The sequence below is a fragment of the Sarcophilus harrisii genome, chromosome 3 (genome assembly GCF_902635505.1).
Source record: "Sarcophilus harrisii chromosome 3, mSarHar1.11, whole genome shotgun sequence".
Classification (NCBI taxonomy): Eukaryota; Metazoa; Chordata; class Mammalia; order Dasyuromorphia; family Dasyuridae; genus Sarcophilus; species Sarcophilus harrisii.
The window spans coordinates 485,985,852-486,003,938 of NC_045428.1; the positions used below are offsets into that span (position 1 = coordinate 485,985,852).

General features: G+C 33.9%; 1 protein-coding gene across 2 annotated transcripts in view; it reads right to left on the reverse strand.

The window, feature by feature from the left end:
- Positions 1-1,786: 1,786 nt before the first annotated feature.
- The window catches only part of RDX (radixin), a 115,611-nt gene continuing 99,310 nt past the window's right edge, over positions 1,787-18,087 (reverse strand). For both annotated transcript variants that reach the window (XM_031961122.1, XM_031961121.1), the window contains exon 15: positions 1,787-2,383. In XM_031961122.1, the coding sequence (XP_031816982.1) occupies positions 2,347-2,383 (37 nt within the window). In that variant the 3' untranslated portion in view covers positions 1,787-2,346. The remainder of the gene's footprint in view (positions 2,384-18,087) is intronic.

Consider the following 18,087-nt stretch of genomic DNA (forward strand, 5'->3'; position numbering starts at 1 on the left):
GGAATAAAGTAGCTGTGGTCTAACAGTTTTGCTTAGAGATTTACATAGACACTTTCATCTGTTTGACCTTAAGGAAATTAAGGAAGCTCTCTGAGTCTTAGTATCCTTACTTTCAAGAGTCAGGAGAGGTCAGACTAGATTGTCCTTAAAACACTTCTTGCTCATTAGGGGTCCTCAAACTTTTTAAATAGGAGGCCAGTTCAGTGTCCCTCAGACTGTTGGAGGGCCGGACTATCGTAAAAACAAAAACTTTGTTTTGTGGACCTTTATAAAGAAACTTCTTAGCCCTGGGTGAGGGGGATAAACGTCCTCAGCTGCCGCATCAGCGGCTGTGGGCCGTAGTTTGAGGACCCCTGCCCATGATCCCAATGTATACTTTATAAATTCTTTTCAAAGGTGCCATCTCTGGATCTTTAAAGAGCATGAAGTAAAAGGCCAAATCGATATTAGAGGTGACATCCCCCAAAACAGACTACATGATCATCTTTCCTGAATAGTTTGAAGATTTATTTTCTGGATGGCAGAAGGAATGACCCAAACAGCTTTCTAAATAACCTAACTGCTCATTATGATTACTTTAATATTTAAGAAATATTTCAAGTATTTTAAGTCCGGGCAGTGTATAGTTCAAAAAGGGGAGAGGGGAAATTGGATATGGAATCAGAAGAACTGGGTTCAAATCTCATGACTATAACCTCTTTGGACTTCAGTTTCCTCATGGGGGGAAAATGTCAGTGGTGCTATTTATACTATCCACATAATAAGCCTGTTATTATGAAATCCTTTTATAGAACCTTAAAGTGTCACAGCACTATGAATTTCGATAGTTAACCTTTTAAAATCCCCAGTGTACTTTACAAATATTATCTTATTTAATCCTCACAACAACTTCTGGGAGACAGGTGCAACTATTATCCCTATTTTATAGATGGATTAACTGAAGCATACAATAAATGACTGCCAGGGTCCCACATCTAGCAAGTTTCTGAGTCCAGATATAAACTCAGGTCCTCTTGACCTCAGATCCAATGCTCTAGTCATAAGCTGCTATTATTTATGCAACATGATGCTTCATCATCTTTATGCTGATATTGCCCTCCTTTTAATCATGAATTTCTCATTTTGTATGAATACCTCCTGCAAAAAAGCACAGTATTGATGTTAGAAACTTGAGAAAAGCTTAAATACAAAGCTAAAGCAAGTTACTAAATAACTTTTAAAATGATGAACATAATCAGCTCCTATATAACAGCATTTTTAAAAATGCTTGATAAAATAAAGAACTCCAAATAATTGATAAGAAAACAAGTTGGGGAACAATTGTTAACTGAGATAAACAGCATTATCTTTACTACATGAAAAGATTAATGGCTAATGTCGTCTCTGTAAAAAGAAAATTATCTTCCTGAAGGTGTTCCTTCCTTGTGAAAGGAAGAATGAGCCTCTGGATCTCAGAGTAGATCACTGAGTGAAAGAAAATTCAATGTCCTAGAAGTTGTGGATCTTTTTATTCATGGCAAGTCCTCAAATAGCTTGCCTATTACTTGATGTATTTAGCTTCCACCCTAGACAATTTAAACCAAGTTGGATAAAAGCAACATCTTCGTCATCACCTCCTTAATCTATGAATTGCACAAACTACTTAGGAACTACAATAACTTTTTTCTTGACATCAGAAAAAAATTACAACTTGAGTGGAGCAAGCAAACCCTCTTTCCAGTAAGCAGGACAGTTACATCTGCATTTGAGTCATGTCTGATAATGAGATGAAGTCAAATAAAAATAATGCTCTGATATAATGTCAGAATATATTTATTGTCTCATTTATTTACACATGTACAAACAGCCTGCAGAAAAGAGAATGTTAAGGAGAGCACAGATGTACACAAGCATACAGAGCCATACACAACTGACTCCTTCCGATTCAGAGCTAAATACAAACTATGTACATTTTCTTCAGAACCTGAAAGACCTTACTGTATTTTCTTCCCACAAGCTGTTCATGCAGAACTTGGAGGACTGACAATAGTTAACTGACCTCATGCTTGAAAAGGGGAGGCAGTCACTTATCAACTAAGGAATGCTAAAAATTGAGTCTGCAGGATATCATGCAGGGTTCAGAAGTCACAGCTCACCTTCCTAAAGTTTATCCAGGACAACACAATCAAAGATGACCAAAAGGAAGCAGGGTAGACCAAGAAAGGAAAAATCAGCAGTCAAGAAAGTGCAGAGAGAGCATCAGTGAGAACCTCGGTTGAAAGCCTCGACTCTTCCACAATGCTTTAGCAGTAACTGGTTCCGCTTACGGAAACCATATATTCAAAATATTTGATCATTAGAAAGTGTCTATCCTAAGGCTCGCCAGAGATCAGATTCCAGTGACCTGTGCAAAGACAGAAATTGAGCAGCAATGTTAGGAAATAAGGAGGAAAAAAACAATGACAGTAAAGGAACATTTTCATGGTAGCAAGCAAAACCCAACATTGGAAATCTCTAACCATGCAGATATTTCTTAATATTAACATGCCTCACAGATACCTGAGACCGAGTTAAGTTCCTAAGGGAAATGGAATTGCTAAAGACAAATGATATTGGTAGTTAATTCATTTTGGGAAACGGAGTTGTAACAGAGAACCTAGACAAACCTTTTGCTTATTGTACTCTCTCTCCAACCAAGCTTTAGTGAGAGCCTACTTCCCACAATGTCCTATAATTCTATCTTACCCCAAGCAAGAATAGAATTATAATGATGCCAAAACCATATGTAAGGGTATCATTTCACATTATCATCCTTAACCAGATGGAAAATGAGGTGGGCTGGCCAAGGGGTAAGAAGGAGGAAAAACAGAAGAACAGCCTGAGCAATGAACAGAGATAATAAAATAACAAGAGGAGGCCTGAAGAATGTTGCTTAAAATCTGTGGTAGGGAAAAAATAGGGAAATAGGGATCAAGGTTGAGATATTTGTTATTTGCATAGGTGGAGGGAATATTCACAGTGATGAAAGCACAGCTCTTTAAAAGTATCAACACAGGAGATCAGATGAATTAAGAAACATACATATCAGGAACAAGGGAGATGACAGAAGGCCTCAAACCAATGGTTCAATTATTCTCATCATCCCAATCGAGCTACTGAGACCCTGTGTGACTCAGCTCTCAGAAAACAAGACCGATAGCTCTAGTCACCCCAACATCATCCCTGTATTTTAAGCCAAGAACACTTAAAAAAGTTTTTAAGCACAGAATATTACTGCTATTAATGACTGAACCTTCACCCTAATCACCCCTTATTTTCTTCTTCACCATTAGGTCTAACTCGGGCCATTTTTCTATTCAGAGAACTGAAATTCTATAATATTAAGGCAAATTGGAAAAGCAGGTAACATAAAGGTCCAGGTCATGCCCAACCCAGCTAACATCAGCAGGAAGAAAAGAGGAGAACAAGGGCCTATGAGATGATCAAGAAGCCTAAAGCGAGAAGTAAGTAATGATCAGAGGCACAGTAATGCTATTAGTTAACTCTGCTAGTTGTGGAGAAGATAAAGCCAAGATCATTGGACTCCTCTACCTGGCTAGTCCTCCCCTAGCTGGTACCCTTAATCACCAAGAGCAGAATGCTATATATTCTAGAACAAGGCAAAGTCATCCAGCCCCAATGACATAAAGTGAATTCTCTACTGATTCTGGGTGAGAAACATTATACATTACAAAGACCAGCAACTTCTCTGTGGCTGACACCTGTGACATTTCAAGTTGATAGATGTGCCAATTCCCTTAGTCCCTTAATAGATTCATTCTCGAGTAGTTCAATATTTCTTCCTGCCAGTAGGTCTTGGCTTTAGTAGTGAATCCTGTTATGAATTTCTTTCTCTAACTTTGAGCAATAAAAGCAATCAACTGAATTATACACGTTTCCCTCTAAAGAAAACGTTAAATGAAATTTAATTAAAAATTGAATGAAAATTGAAATTTGGAGAGGGTTTGAGGCAATTACAAAGGATCCAGAAAACTCAATTTTACTTTGGGGATGTAAAACTTAAAGGAGAATCATGTAATGGGATGTATATTGCTGAGATCACCACCATGTACTTTAAACTGCAAAGTCAGATGATATTCTAAAGATATTGTTTTGAGAGTAGGTTCTGAAAAAAAATCTATAAAAGATCACCCAATTTATTATTTGTGACAATATTTGCAATATTGTGTAAGCAGTATACACAGAGGAGAAAAGAACAGTAGACTTGGAGCTGAAAGATCTGAATTTGAATCTTTTTCATGTACTTAATGAGATTTTGGGTTTATCTCTTCCCTAAATATTTTCATTGGCTACTTCAGGGGATGGTTGTAAAGAAACTTTGTAATTTCCTAATGTTCCTATTAAATTTTAAACAAATGGTCATAAAGTTACAATGGATCTCTCTCTGTGTGTGTCTCTCTTTCTCTAGTATGTATATATGCATATGTAAATATACATATATACACACGCATATATATAATACATATATATAGTATATACATACACACAATGTAATAAGAGAAGTGCACATTTTAGATATGCTTCCCCGTTCTCATGTAGCTTAGTCTTGCACAGCAGATTAATCTAAATTGCATCAATAACTTTCTATAGTTTTTTTTCTGTAGAGTAAGAAAAACTCATGTACTCATTTAGATTTTTTTAAAGCTTCTTGGGTACTAATAAGCAAGTAGAAGGAACCAAAGTATGCATTCAGACTATAAAACAGATTTTCCCCAGAAATAGAACTCACAAAATGAAACCAGTTTGTAGTCAGCATTGCACCAAGATATTGGACTGAAACACAACGAAGCAAGAACTGTTTGAATTTGTCATTGTCCTATATTACTTAAAAACAAAGTTAACTAAACAATCAATGCTGACAGCACTTCAATCCTCCTGATAGTCTTGTTTTCTTAGCAAAGATACTGGAGTGGTTTGACATTTTCTTCTCCAGATCATTTTAAACACAAGAAATTGAGGTAAACAAGATTAAATGACTTATTCAAGGTCATACAGCTAATGTCTTTGGTCAGATCTGAACTTGGGAAGAAGAGTCTTCCTGATTCTAATTCTAGCACTTTATCCATTGTGTTAATTTAGTAGCCCATAGAAAAGAGAAAACTGTCTCCTCTTGAACAAAAACAAAGTTGTCAAAGAAATCTTGAATACCAGGAAAATATTTGCACCTGACTTGTATCATGTATGTTTAATAGACAGAGTTGATGACATTTTCAAATCAATCTCTTCCTAAAGTTTAACTTCCATAATTTTTGTCTTTTGACTAGTCTTTGAAATTCCATTAGAGGCTGGCTAAAATTAGGAATGACTTTAAATTAGGCTTGCAGGTAGACTCAAACCCTTACCAGCTCACAAAAATTATTTGCTAGTTTCTAGCATTTTCAGCAACTCTACTGGTCACAATTATAATATACCTGATAGCAATGTGCATCAGTAAATTAGTGTTCAATGTCTAATTTATCTTACTAATTGTATAATACTGGATAAGTCACTGAACTGCTATTTGCTTTGGTTTCCTCAACTGTAAGATGAAGATAATAGCTTCTACTACCCAGAATTGTGATGAGCATCAAATGATAGTAATTATTAAATGCTTAGCATATAGTAAATGCTATATAAATTTAAGTCCTTATCATCATTGTCTGTATTCATTTTATTTTTCTTCAAATGCAGTCATACAAGCCTCATAGTAACTTGCATGATTTCTATATTATTCACTGGTTTTGGGGTTTAGATAGGTTTGGTAAATTGCCATGTTTTGCAAACAAATTCTTTTCCCAGGAAGTCAAGCATATATTGAATCCTCTCTATTCCTCCCTACGATACATGCTCGTAACACAGTTATTAAGCATAATCATTCTGCCTGGTAATGTTAAAAAAATAAATTCTGTTTAATTTCTCCAGGGAACTGAAAGCTCTTTAAGTGGGGGAGAAAAAAAGGAAAAATTTGCCCAGAAATTCTATTTTTCCAGGAGAGTTTGAAAATGTTGATGTTAGAGTTAGGTATCTGTTCTACCAAGTATAACAGGGCGTACAAATTTTTCTGTTCTATAAAGGCCATTCTAATGCTAAAGGCCAAGGAACAAACTGAGGAGAATGAATGAAAAGCTTCTTTAGAAAATGTTTTCCCTGTGGCCATACTGGCATTACATGGGGTTAAGTCTCTATTATAGTGTGGCTTCTTTCAATCTTCCTTTTCCTGCCTCCCCCTCACCAATTATCTACAGTAGGGTCACCAACCCTACTCCCACTTAGCTTCAAAGCTTTAATAGAAATGCTGGAAATTCATGATTATCACTAACATTGTGTGGAAAAAAAAAAAAAACAGGAAAGCCAAGCCTGTATTTATACCTAGTGCAAATGAAGTCTATCGTAGTTTATAACCAAGAGAAAGATGGATGAATTTATTACTGAGCAATTAGAAACATAGGTGTTTTATATACAGACATTATTGCAAAAATTCATTTGCAAGTTAATATTTTTAAATGTAGGAATATATTTTTAGAATGACAATGTTATACAGGGTAGCTAGGTTCTATAACAATCCATGTAAGTCTTTATGAAATATATCTGAAATATGAATTTGCACTAAAAAGCAGAAAACTTTTTATACTATTTTAATACTATTTAAAGCTCTTAAACTGAATTAAAAACCCATGCTTAACATTTTTCATAAACACTTATTCTTTGGAATCAGGCAGACATAAGGAAGGATAAAATAATAAATGGAGGGTTTTGAGGAAACTGAAAAGGCAATTTCTTGAATTTGTAAGGCCTTTAAAAGTTGATGGTAAGAGACATATTGTGTCTAATTTCATTTCAAAATTTAGTTTTCCTTTTCCTTCACAATATATCATTAGCATTTAAAAATGATAATAATTTGAGAATTACATAACGCTTTAAGATTCACAAAACTCCTTACACACTTTCATTTTATCCTATAGAAGCCCTGATCGGCAGCTGAGGAAAGTGAGGCTGAAAGAGTTCAAGATCACACAGTTAATAAGTATCTAAGACTGGATCCTAACTTCAAGGTCTTCTTGAATTCAGGTCTGATACTTTATCCACAGCCTAGGTTTTTTTTTTTAAACCTTTATAAGCCAAGATTGGGGTAAGACTATTTCTGGCTAACAAATGGAACAAAGAAAAGGAGAAAGAAGGAAGAAAGTATTATAAGGAAATAGAACCAGAGTTGGAAGAGAGATGGAAGAAGGGGGTAAAAGAAGAGATATTTAAAATGTGATAAGGGGAATACTTGATGTGGAGGTAAATGAGATGTCTAATGAAAAACAAACAAGTAAATGGAAAAGGACACATTCATGATTCTTCCTAGAAAGAAGGAAGGATGTTGTGAATAATTTGGGTGGGATAGTTGCCCACAGGAGCCACCAGGTGGTGCCATGAGTAACAATTTCAGTGTCTGGAATGAATTTGTAGTTCTCAGAATAGGGGTGTATGTGGGGTGAATGTGAGCGTGTGTGTGTGTGTGAGTGTGTATTTGCAAAGTGCACAACCACCCACTCAGGTATGCAAGATATGTACATCTCAGTTGTTCCTATATTTGTCAAATTGTAGGTTAGTAAATAAAGAGAGGCTAAAAGTACATTTGCATTCATAAGTTCCCGAAAGACAATGTTTTGGAGGGAATTTTTCAATTAGAAATGCTATAAAAGGTGTACCTACTGCAAGAGTTATTCTTGGACACTGTCATAAGGATATAAAAGATTTTTAGGGAAAACTTTATTGTGGAAAAATCAATGGCTACAATTTAAAATAATAGATAAAAGCAAAATAGAACTATGTAATATTCCCATACTAAACACTAGTGTTCTTTTTAGTCTGCAGGGGAAGGGAAAGGGAAGAGTAAAGAAGCATTTATTGAATACCTTCTCTGTATCAGCCGTATGCTAAGTATGTTATGATTACTAACTTCGTTTAATAATATGTGCAAATATTATGACTAAAAAGGCACAAAAGTGAGACATGGAACTATAAGAAGGTCAGTATGGTTATAGAATGTGTACAAGGATTTGAACATAAGAGGATTAGAAAGAGAGGAAGAGGTCAAGTTACAAAAACTTGAAAAAGGACATTCAAATGAATCATGTAGGACTTTAAAAAGGCAAAGGAAGGAAGTGGGGTGAAAAGGAAGGTGACATAGTCAGATCTATGCCATAAAGTGATTTAGGAAAATCACTATGGCATCTATGTGGAAGATAAAAAGAAACTACAGAAAGACCAATTAGAAATCTATTGCAATACTCCAGATGAGAACTGATGAGGGCCTGACTTAGAGTGATGGCTAAGAAATGTACACAAGAAATAATGTAGAAAGACATTATAAAATTTAGCAATTTACTGGATTTTTTTTTTGAATAAAAGAAGTCTGAATATGACTGGAAAATGATGTTGCACCTTTGCCTGTAATAAGGATTCAAAAGAATGGGAGGGTTTGGGAGAAAAGCATGAGTTTTATTTGGGGTACGTTGAGTTTGAGATCATTATGAGACATTCAGCTCAAAATGACTTACAAACAACTGGTAATAGGAGACTGGAAGACAGAAAAAAAACCAAACTGGACAAATAGATTTGTGAATCATGTGCATAGTAATAACTGAAATCATGAAAACTGAAGGGATCATTCAGCATACGATAATATAGGGAGAGAGGAATTAAGTAAAATAATATAGAAAGAAAAAAGGTCCTGATCAGAATTTTAGGGGACTCCCAATTAGTGGATTTGATGGAATAGAAAAACCCAAGGCAAAACAAAAAAAAAAAAAAAAAAAAGAAAAGAAAAGAAAAAAGAAAGAAAGAAAACCACCCCAGAAAGAAAAGACTATACAGCAAGAGAAGGTGGTAAATTGTGTCAAATGCTGCAGAAAGGTCATAAGTGATGAGAACAGAAAAAATGCCACTAGATTTGGCAAGTAAGAGATCATTGGTAACTCTGGGGAAAGCAATATTAGGTTCATTTTCCTTTTTTTTTTTCTAAACCTCTTAGAGAATGAGAAAACTAGCAAACTTTAATGAAATACTTAGTTATCATATTTAGTTTTTGAAAGTCAGTTTAATATTCTCTTTGTAAATGAATTCTCTATTGGCTAATTATACATTCATATTTCAAGCTTTAGTTCCCAGATTTTGAATGTGAGAATAATACTTAATAATAGGGACTGAAATATACAATCTTTAAATTCTCTTCTAGTTCTCAGATTCTCTGATTCTCTGAGTACATTCTTGGGATGAGAAGACAAATAGGATAACATATTAAAGAACGCTGAATTCTTCCAAATCAAGAGAAATATAATTCATGCTATCAAAATAGTTGTTTGAGGTAGAAGTTATATTCAACCAAACCCAATCACTACATGACTATATATGTAAACGTAGCCATTTGACAAATGACAAGTTTAAATGCCATTGTAAGACATTTATCTTTTGAACCCTGGATGGATTTTTCCCTTTTAATCTGCTCTTCAAGTTAGATATTTGCTTATTACACAGGATAGAAGTAATGTAAAATATGTCTTAGCATATAGCTTTTAAACAACTCTGCCTTTCTTAAATAAAAAAAATTAGTTGATTGTAGATAAATTAGATGAGCAATTTGTTTTTAATAATAAACACTAGCTTAGGACAGTATTTTTGCTATAAATTTAAAAAAAATAATCTTTATGATCTGTTAGATACTTTGTATGAATACCATGCAAAATTGGCCAACAAGGTAAATATGGTGGCATCAAGTATATATGTATATAATTTTGTTTCACTTGGTGGAGGGGAAAAGATATAAATCAAAGGAGGATGCTACACAATCATGTATATTTACTATGGAAAGATACACTTCTTAGGAGTACCTGTAAAGTCCCTGGTAGTCATTCAAAATATTGTCAGTCTCTTATGAGGCTAGTTTCTTTGGGATCTTAAATTATCTTCTAGTGATCATAGTGAGTAACTGAGGGATAATATTATCTCACTCCAGTTGTTTGGTAGCAAGATTTTCAGATATTCAAGAATTCTCCACAGTGAAGAGAAGCTTCATATGTACTTTTGTACCAGTTGGGCATAAATTGCCTTTCTGTACTCCTATATGGAGTTTTGGACATTTGCTTTCCTATTTTCTCTGGATATTGTCTTGTTAAGAGAAAAGGGCATAATTAGCCTTGAAAAGATAGGGGTGAGAAACTGCACCTAAGAAACTGGGAAGCCTGATTGAATCTCTATGAAAACATAGTTAAATAGCCCATATAATCTTAGCATGTAATGGAAAAGATGAAGTTCTAATTTCAAAGCCATTTAAACCTCATAATGTCACTCATAATGGAGATGAGTATGTATCCAGAAAGTTAAGGAAAGGAATTCAGTTCAAATACAATTGCTTTGGGTGAGAAACAGCAAAGGTAATGAAAAGGGAGGGGATCATTAATTTCTAAAGACTTTTTTTCTATTTGATTTTACAATCATACTTGTACCTGCTTGGTTAATTCCTTGATATTAAGGAATTAATGATGCCCATTAAAACAAATGGTATTAAGCAAAAAGGAGTTTGAAATGCTTTTTTTTTTTTTTTTTTTACTGAATTTTTTCCTCAGTCTGCACAATACAGATGAATAAAACCTTTATATTCTTAAACCACATTCAGGGAAGTTATGATTTATACAATAAAAGAGAGAGATAGGAGGTAGACAATGAAAAGTATTTTTGAAATACATTCCTCAAGATCCTTCCCCTTTTATCTTTTTTCTAAGGTTGGCACTCCCATAGGGAGTTGGTAGGAAGAGTATAATCTCTCGACACCAAACCTGTACTTTTTCATTCAAAAAGCAAGGACCCAAGCTACCATTTCTTTCATGGGAACCTGTCTCAGAAAACCTCATTATACTCCGATGATAAGAACCCAGAATGTCAGCATGGCCAGAATTGAGTCATTAAGCATCATCAGTCAGATCCCAGGAAACAAACTATGAGAGCCTTCTGGGTTTTTCTTGGAGTGATTCATTCAAGCATTTGTAATCCTTAAAATGAGTGATTAATAAATGTACCAAAAAAGAAGAAAAATCTTTTTCAAAGAAGGGACAATGATACCCCCCCAAACATCACCAGCTGGGATCACTGAGGGGCTATGACCTGATTTGCTTCAATTTATTGGCTCCAAGTTTAAAGGAATGGAAATTTTATTGAGTCAAAGAGTTTAGAGGATTCTAACAGCATCTTTGTGATAAACTAGCTGTGGGAAATGGGCCAAAAAAAAAAAAAAAAATCACTTTCCATGCCTCAGTTTCATCTCCATAAGCAAGTAGAGTAGGAAAATGCCACTCATTGTGTCACCTCGAACAAATTCTCTCTCTTTTACCAGCCCATTTCTTCATCTGTATACTAGTGGTTAGGACCAATCATTCCCTAGATGCAAAATTCTATAGCACTGATAAACATCAGATGGAAATGAAAATACTTCATAAATGTTTGTTGAATTGAAATGAATCAATGCTGGATCTTATTTAAGAAATTACGTCATTTTTGGCAAGTCAACCTCTGGATTCAGTTTCAAGATTAAAGGTGATTAGATCTGATATGGCTGCTTGGTATAGTATAAAAAAAGTAATACTTCTAGAGTAATAAGATCTAGATTCAAATTCTGCCTCTGATGCTTACTACCTAGATGACTTTAGGCATGCTTCTTAACTTCCTGGTCCATGGTCTTCATTTAGAAAATGTGGGTCTTGCACGTTATGACCTTGAGGCCCCTTCTAACTCTAGTTCTATGACACTATGAGGACCCTCAAGATCTTATCTGTTATATATGAGTAGGGACAATCATAAATATGAATGCCTCACAGAATTTTAAAGTATGATTAAAAACAAAGTTTAAAAAAGACCTACAGAATTCATTCTGTATTTGTTACTATTAGTAGCATACATTATGACCGATTTCACTAACATAAATGCAAAACTGAGCATTTATCTGCGTCAGAAGTAAGGATAAAAGGATAAATGTAGTACATCCACCATATTTAAGTCTTAGTTTCAGGGGGTGGAGAGAAGGAATTTAAAGAACAGAAAATGTTTAAAAGATACCAAAAGCATAATTGTTTCATTTTCATCTGTAAGACTCTCTGCAGGTAAATAAGGAGGGGGCAGTGACATCTAATATATTTTGTAACAAGAAAAAAGAAATTCCTTGAAGTAGTCTATCATTTCAAATCAGACAAAGAGTATAAAGGTAAAAGAATAGCACTCCAAGCAGTACTATGTAGTACCTGGCTTTACTTTGCTAACATTATGTAAGATCAATAAAAATTATCATTTCTGAGAAGATATTGAAGGCCTCTAATTCTTTCAGATAGAGACCTCAAGAATTTCTTCCATCAATAAACCAGAAAAACCTAGCCTGTGTTAGAGAAAATCTTATGAAAGATACATGCAAAATGGCTCCATGGAACCGCACCACAGTATAGAAGAGACATAGAGAAACTTTCCAAACTTTTACAGCCCAAGAAAACAATAATTTACACTAGCCTACTTTCTAAATTAATGAAAGTTCAGAGTACACCATGAAAATAAAGGGTAGGAATAGAGATTGAAAGATAAAGTAAAGATAAAGATAAAGCCAGAACCACAGTTAACTACCAAAGTAGGTTAATGGTAAAGGTATTGAGGGATTCTATGGGCAATCAAAAAAAAAAAAAAATCAAATTAGTTTGAATCATGCTATTGCTAAGTGGGAGCATAATTGCATGCAGAATCTGCATTGCAAAGCAATAATTCAGTGCCAACTAGAGAAAGTATATTCTTTAAGGACCAGGCATGGATCTAATGTAAGCAACATGGTGTAGACATACTGAAGGAAATGGCCATTCTTGGGATCAGGAAGATGATTCAGGTTGAGTTATATAATCATGAATGAATCACTTAATGTCTCAGTTTCCACTAAACTTTAGAATTGTAGGATTTTCCTCACTGGTAACTCCCCATACTCATAAAATCACAGGGGAAAGAAAAATAACATCTTATCTTTCAAAAACAGAATATAGAACACAATCATTAAATTTAAAGATTATGTTAAACTAGAAGTTGCTAAGATCTCAGGAAATACAAGAATTCAAAATTATCTTTCATCAGTTAGAGAAATTGTCACTCAAAAATTGACAAGCTTCGGTGGAAACAACTGTAAGGCAATGCAAACCAAGAAGAAAAATTACTACTCAAAAGGGAACAAAGATGGAAAATAACTCATTAAGTACAAGATATCAAAGGTCTACTAATAGACATCACAGTAAAAAGCAAAAGGTAAAGGAAAATTTAATCTTAACAATAAAATTTCTAAATAAGGACAGAATAAGTCTAGAATATTTTAAAAAGATAAAATTCAAGAACCACAGTTCTTGTTTAGGGCACGAGGGAAAATCAGTTAAAATAACCTAAGTTGCTGGAATATATGACTCAAGGTAAAAAAAAAAAAAAAAAAGACAAGATTTAGGAATATTTTTTAATCTAATGAAGGTTGATCTCTAGTGTATAAAGGTCATTATGTTGGCTTCCCCAATTCCAATAAGAGTAAGAAAAAAAATGAGCCTCATTTGTAGCAATAGAAATTTAGATTGGACATTTCTTTCTAGTAATTCACAGTAGTAAAAATTTTTTGGAGGTTAAACTTGTGTAATCATGGAAATTATTAAAGCTCCAAAAGCTATAAAAGAAAAACTTGCTTGGTTATAGCTTCAGCTCTGCTAACACAGAACTCATGAAAAAGGTTGCCAAGAGACATTATAGAGTGTTTTCCTCTATCTTTAAGAATGATATTTAAATATCTGGTTCTATGTGACTTACTTGAAGATCTGTTTCTAAACTGGCTGAGAAAATAATCTTGATAAAAAAAAAATCTTGATATGTCAGAAACTGCTGTAGTTACCTCGAGTAAGGTAGATCATTTACAGCCTCTAAAGGTTCATTTTCACCACAACCAGGAAAATCTTTAACCTAGAAAACAGAGGTTCCAACACTTCAAGGGCATTTCCTCAGTTTCACAAGGATAATCATAATGTTTAGTTTCTTTTTTAACTGGAGGTATGTGTCTATGTCTCTTTTCTCTGCAACTGAGACAGTTTTAATTCTTACTATTTTAAATGTGACTTCAGTAGAGCACTTAAACTTCTTCTCCCCACTTTAAGCAAGTTTGAAAGTCCACAAAACCCTGAAAAGGAATTGTGCAAAGCATTATTACTGTTAATAGTTGTCTTGATAAAGTACTTTGTAACAGCTAGGTGTTTTTACCAGTTAGATTATAATTATCAATTATATCGTAAAATCCGGCATAGAGAAATTTAGCATTAGAAATGAAAAAGACCAAAATATAACAAAACCTCCCCCTAAAAATATAACAAAACCTCCCCCTAACAATCCCAATATTGCTATATTCAGAAAATTAACTGTGATTTATGTACTTCAGCATAGGGTTTTCATTTAGGTTAGTTCTTTTGTTTTTCAAATTAGTGAGTATAATTTTTAATTTTTCAGAGAATGGTTATGTGAACTAAAAAGGAATCCTAGAAACGATTCAGTTCAATTCACTCATTTTAACAATAAAGAACTTGGGACTCAAGAGGTCATGTCTTGTTTAAAGTTGTTAGCTAGCTCTCCTAACTCAAAGCAAGATCTCTCATCTCCTAGTTCAAAACTCTTTCCATTATATGATGTACAGATTTAGCAGGGAAGACACAATTGATATATTAAAAAAAAAAAAAAACCAGATAATTCAAGGCCCAAACATAGGATCATAAAAGGATTTAAGCAGGAAGATCTTAAGAGAACATGTAAGCAAAACCAAACTGATTCATTTGAAAGATGAGGATTCTGTGACTCAGAACAGAATTTTAGTATAATTCTCTCTATATATTTTAGATAAAAAAATTATTGGCCTAAGTAATCTAAAAAACTGCCTCAGTCAGTTAGTAAGCCTTTATTAAGTGCTTAGCATGGGCCAAGCACTGTGTTCAGTGCTGAGGGTACAAAGAAAGGCAAAAACAGTATCTACCTTCAAGAAGCTAACATTCTAATGGGAGAAACCATATACATATAACTAGGTACATACAAAATATACAAGAATTGAGAAAGAAGGAATTTTTAGAAAAGAGACAGCAGCAGCAAAGCAGAGGATTCATGGAATATCAGAGAAGGTTCCCTGAAAATGGTAGTTTTTGAGCTTAATCTTCAATACAAAGAAACTGAAGTAGAAGGGAGACAAGGACAGGATTCCAGGCATAAGGGATAGTCAGTGCTAAGGAAGAAAGAGGATAAAGTGTTATGTGGAAAGATCAGCATGTAGTCAATAGAGCTAGATCAGAGAATACACATAAAGAGCAATAAAGTATAATAAGAGTGGAAAGGTAGTAAGAAGCCAGGTTGTGAAGAGATTAACAGACCAGAATTTCATACTTGACCATGGAGGTGGAAGCCACTGGTCTCATAAGGAAGGTGACACTATCTGATCTGTGCTTTAGGAAAATCACTTTGGCAACAGAGTGAAGAATGGATTGAAGTGGGGAAGAGACTTGAGTGAGGCAGCAAGAACAATTAGAAATTAATTGCAAGAGAATAACCAAACTAAGGGTGGTATATAACTGTGATGAAATATTTCTGTGGTGTAAGAAAGGCCCAACATGATGAATATAATGAAGCATGGAGAGGCATGAACTGATTTACAGTGAAGTATATATAGCCATGAAAACAAGATACAAAATGACAACAGAGATGGAAAAAACTACCACAATAAAATAACCCAAAGGAAAGGATGCAAAATTTCAAAGAATGAGTATTGGCTTATAAGAAGAACTTTACGAAGGCCCTGCCCCCAGTTTCTTTACTGACACAGAATTCCATGGATGTGAATATTTTCATATATCTTTAGGGATTTTGGGGGGGAGCAGAGTATGGGATATGTTGCGAACTTTTGCTGATTTTCTCTCCTTTTTTTTCTTTTATGGTTAGTTTTTTGGGAAGTGATAAAAATTTAGGTGATGTAAAAATAAAAAAAACAATAAATGTTTTAAAAGGTTATTGCAAATGACTAAGCACGAAGTTGTGAGGACTTGTACTAAGGTGATGGCTATGTGAGTAGAGAGATGTATAGATGAGATATTTTGAAAGAAGACAAAATGTGGCAAGAGACTGGATATGTGCAGTAAGTTAGAATAAAGACTTAAAGTTGACACTGAGTTTGCAAATCTAAGAGACTTTTTTTGTAGAATTGTTTACTGATCTAAAAGATAATAGGCTTTTGAAAAGTAACTGATAATATCATAAGGCTCCCAACAAAACCATCACAATTTGTCATATTTCTAAGTCTCTTTAAAGTTTATAAGTACTTTCTTTACAATAACCCTGTGAGAATAATAGCACAATTATTAATTATCCTCATTTAACAAAGGAGTAAACAGACTCAGAATTTAAGGACTTGTTTATAATCATAAATGGCATTAACTGGGATCTTAATTCATATTTGATTCCAAATGAATCCAAAGATATATTTCTTTAAAAATATTAAATATTTATAAAATACATACATCTAGTCATTAACACTTTTTAGCTGGCATAGGATGGTTTTTACATAAGTAAATCAAAAGGCTGAGATTATCTCAGCTTTCTTTCCCTCTTATCTGCTATTTGGATATGAAGCTATACTATATACAACCCTACAAAAATAGAACTTAGGTAATTAACTAGTCTGACAGAGGAATATGTTGTACTCACTTGTGATTGACATTAATATTTTTCTGTAGTAACAAAATGATTTTTAGCTAGACATGGAAAATGGCTTATTATTAATGAGTTTAAATAAATCCACTAGCACTTAATTTAGAAAACAAAAGAAAAAACTTCCAAGTAGCTAATATTAAATTCAGCTTGATTGGTTTATTGCTTATGGATTATTATTTATCTTTCTTCCAAAGTTTATAAATAAAAATTTGGCATAATTGAAAAGGTCTAACACTAGAAATTAAAAAGGACTTTATTAACAGATAGTAGTATAACTATTACAAATTATAAAGTAGGGCAATTTCTAAAGGGACCCTTAAGTCTATGTATAGAAGTATAGTTCTTCAAGGGTATTAATAAATAGGGATTAAACCCTATGATTTCACTGACTTCTAGAACTCTTAGATAAAGCAAATTTCTTCTTCCAATGCAATTCAGTACCTTCTCTGCAACTTACTCAATCGTAGAGGGTCCCCAATGACATTGGATGGTTCGAGTGACTTGCCCAAGCTCACAATGCCAGTAGGTATCAGGAATAAAACTTTAACCTGAGTTTTCTACATTCTGGGCAAGATCTATACCTATTACACAATATTACATCTCAATCTTCCAATGAAATACTGTGATATATTATAGGTTCACAAAGAAAATAGGAGTTTTAGAACAGTTTCAAAATATAGTCCTAAGGCTATTGGAAGAAAATGAAGCTAAATACACTCGAAAAAAACCCAACAATTAAATGCTTACTTTTTGGTAAGTATTTAATGGTCCCTCCCAAAGACTGCTAGATAATGTTCCAAAGGATATGGCAAGCATGCCAATTAATAGATTAAAAGTACAATAATGTTCTTAGCTTCTTAAATTTACAAATTGAAAAAAAGTTTTTTTGGTTTTTTTGGTATCAGGATAATGGCATGCTAGCTGTTTACTGTCATCTATCAAAATGCCAAATGAGCCAAAAGAAAATTTTGAAAAGGTTACATGTACTTTAAAAGACTCTAATTTCCTCCATGTGAGCATTCCCCTCCACAGATAAAAGCAGCAGCCCTCTCCCTTCCAGTTCATACTAAATAGTTGCTACACCTAAAAACTCACTTGAGGGCACAATTTCTGGGAATGAATTTAAAATAAAATGAGATGATATTTATAAAGTGCTTTGACAAACCTTAAAGCATCACATAAATGCTAGCTATTATTTATTTATTGCTGACATAACTGTGCTGATCCCCAGACAAGAGTCATGGGATTGAAGACCTAGACCAAGAGAGACCCAGTGATTTCTGTAAGGTTACTTAG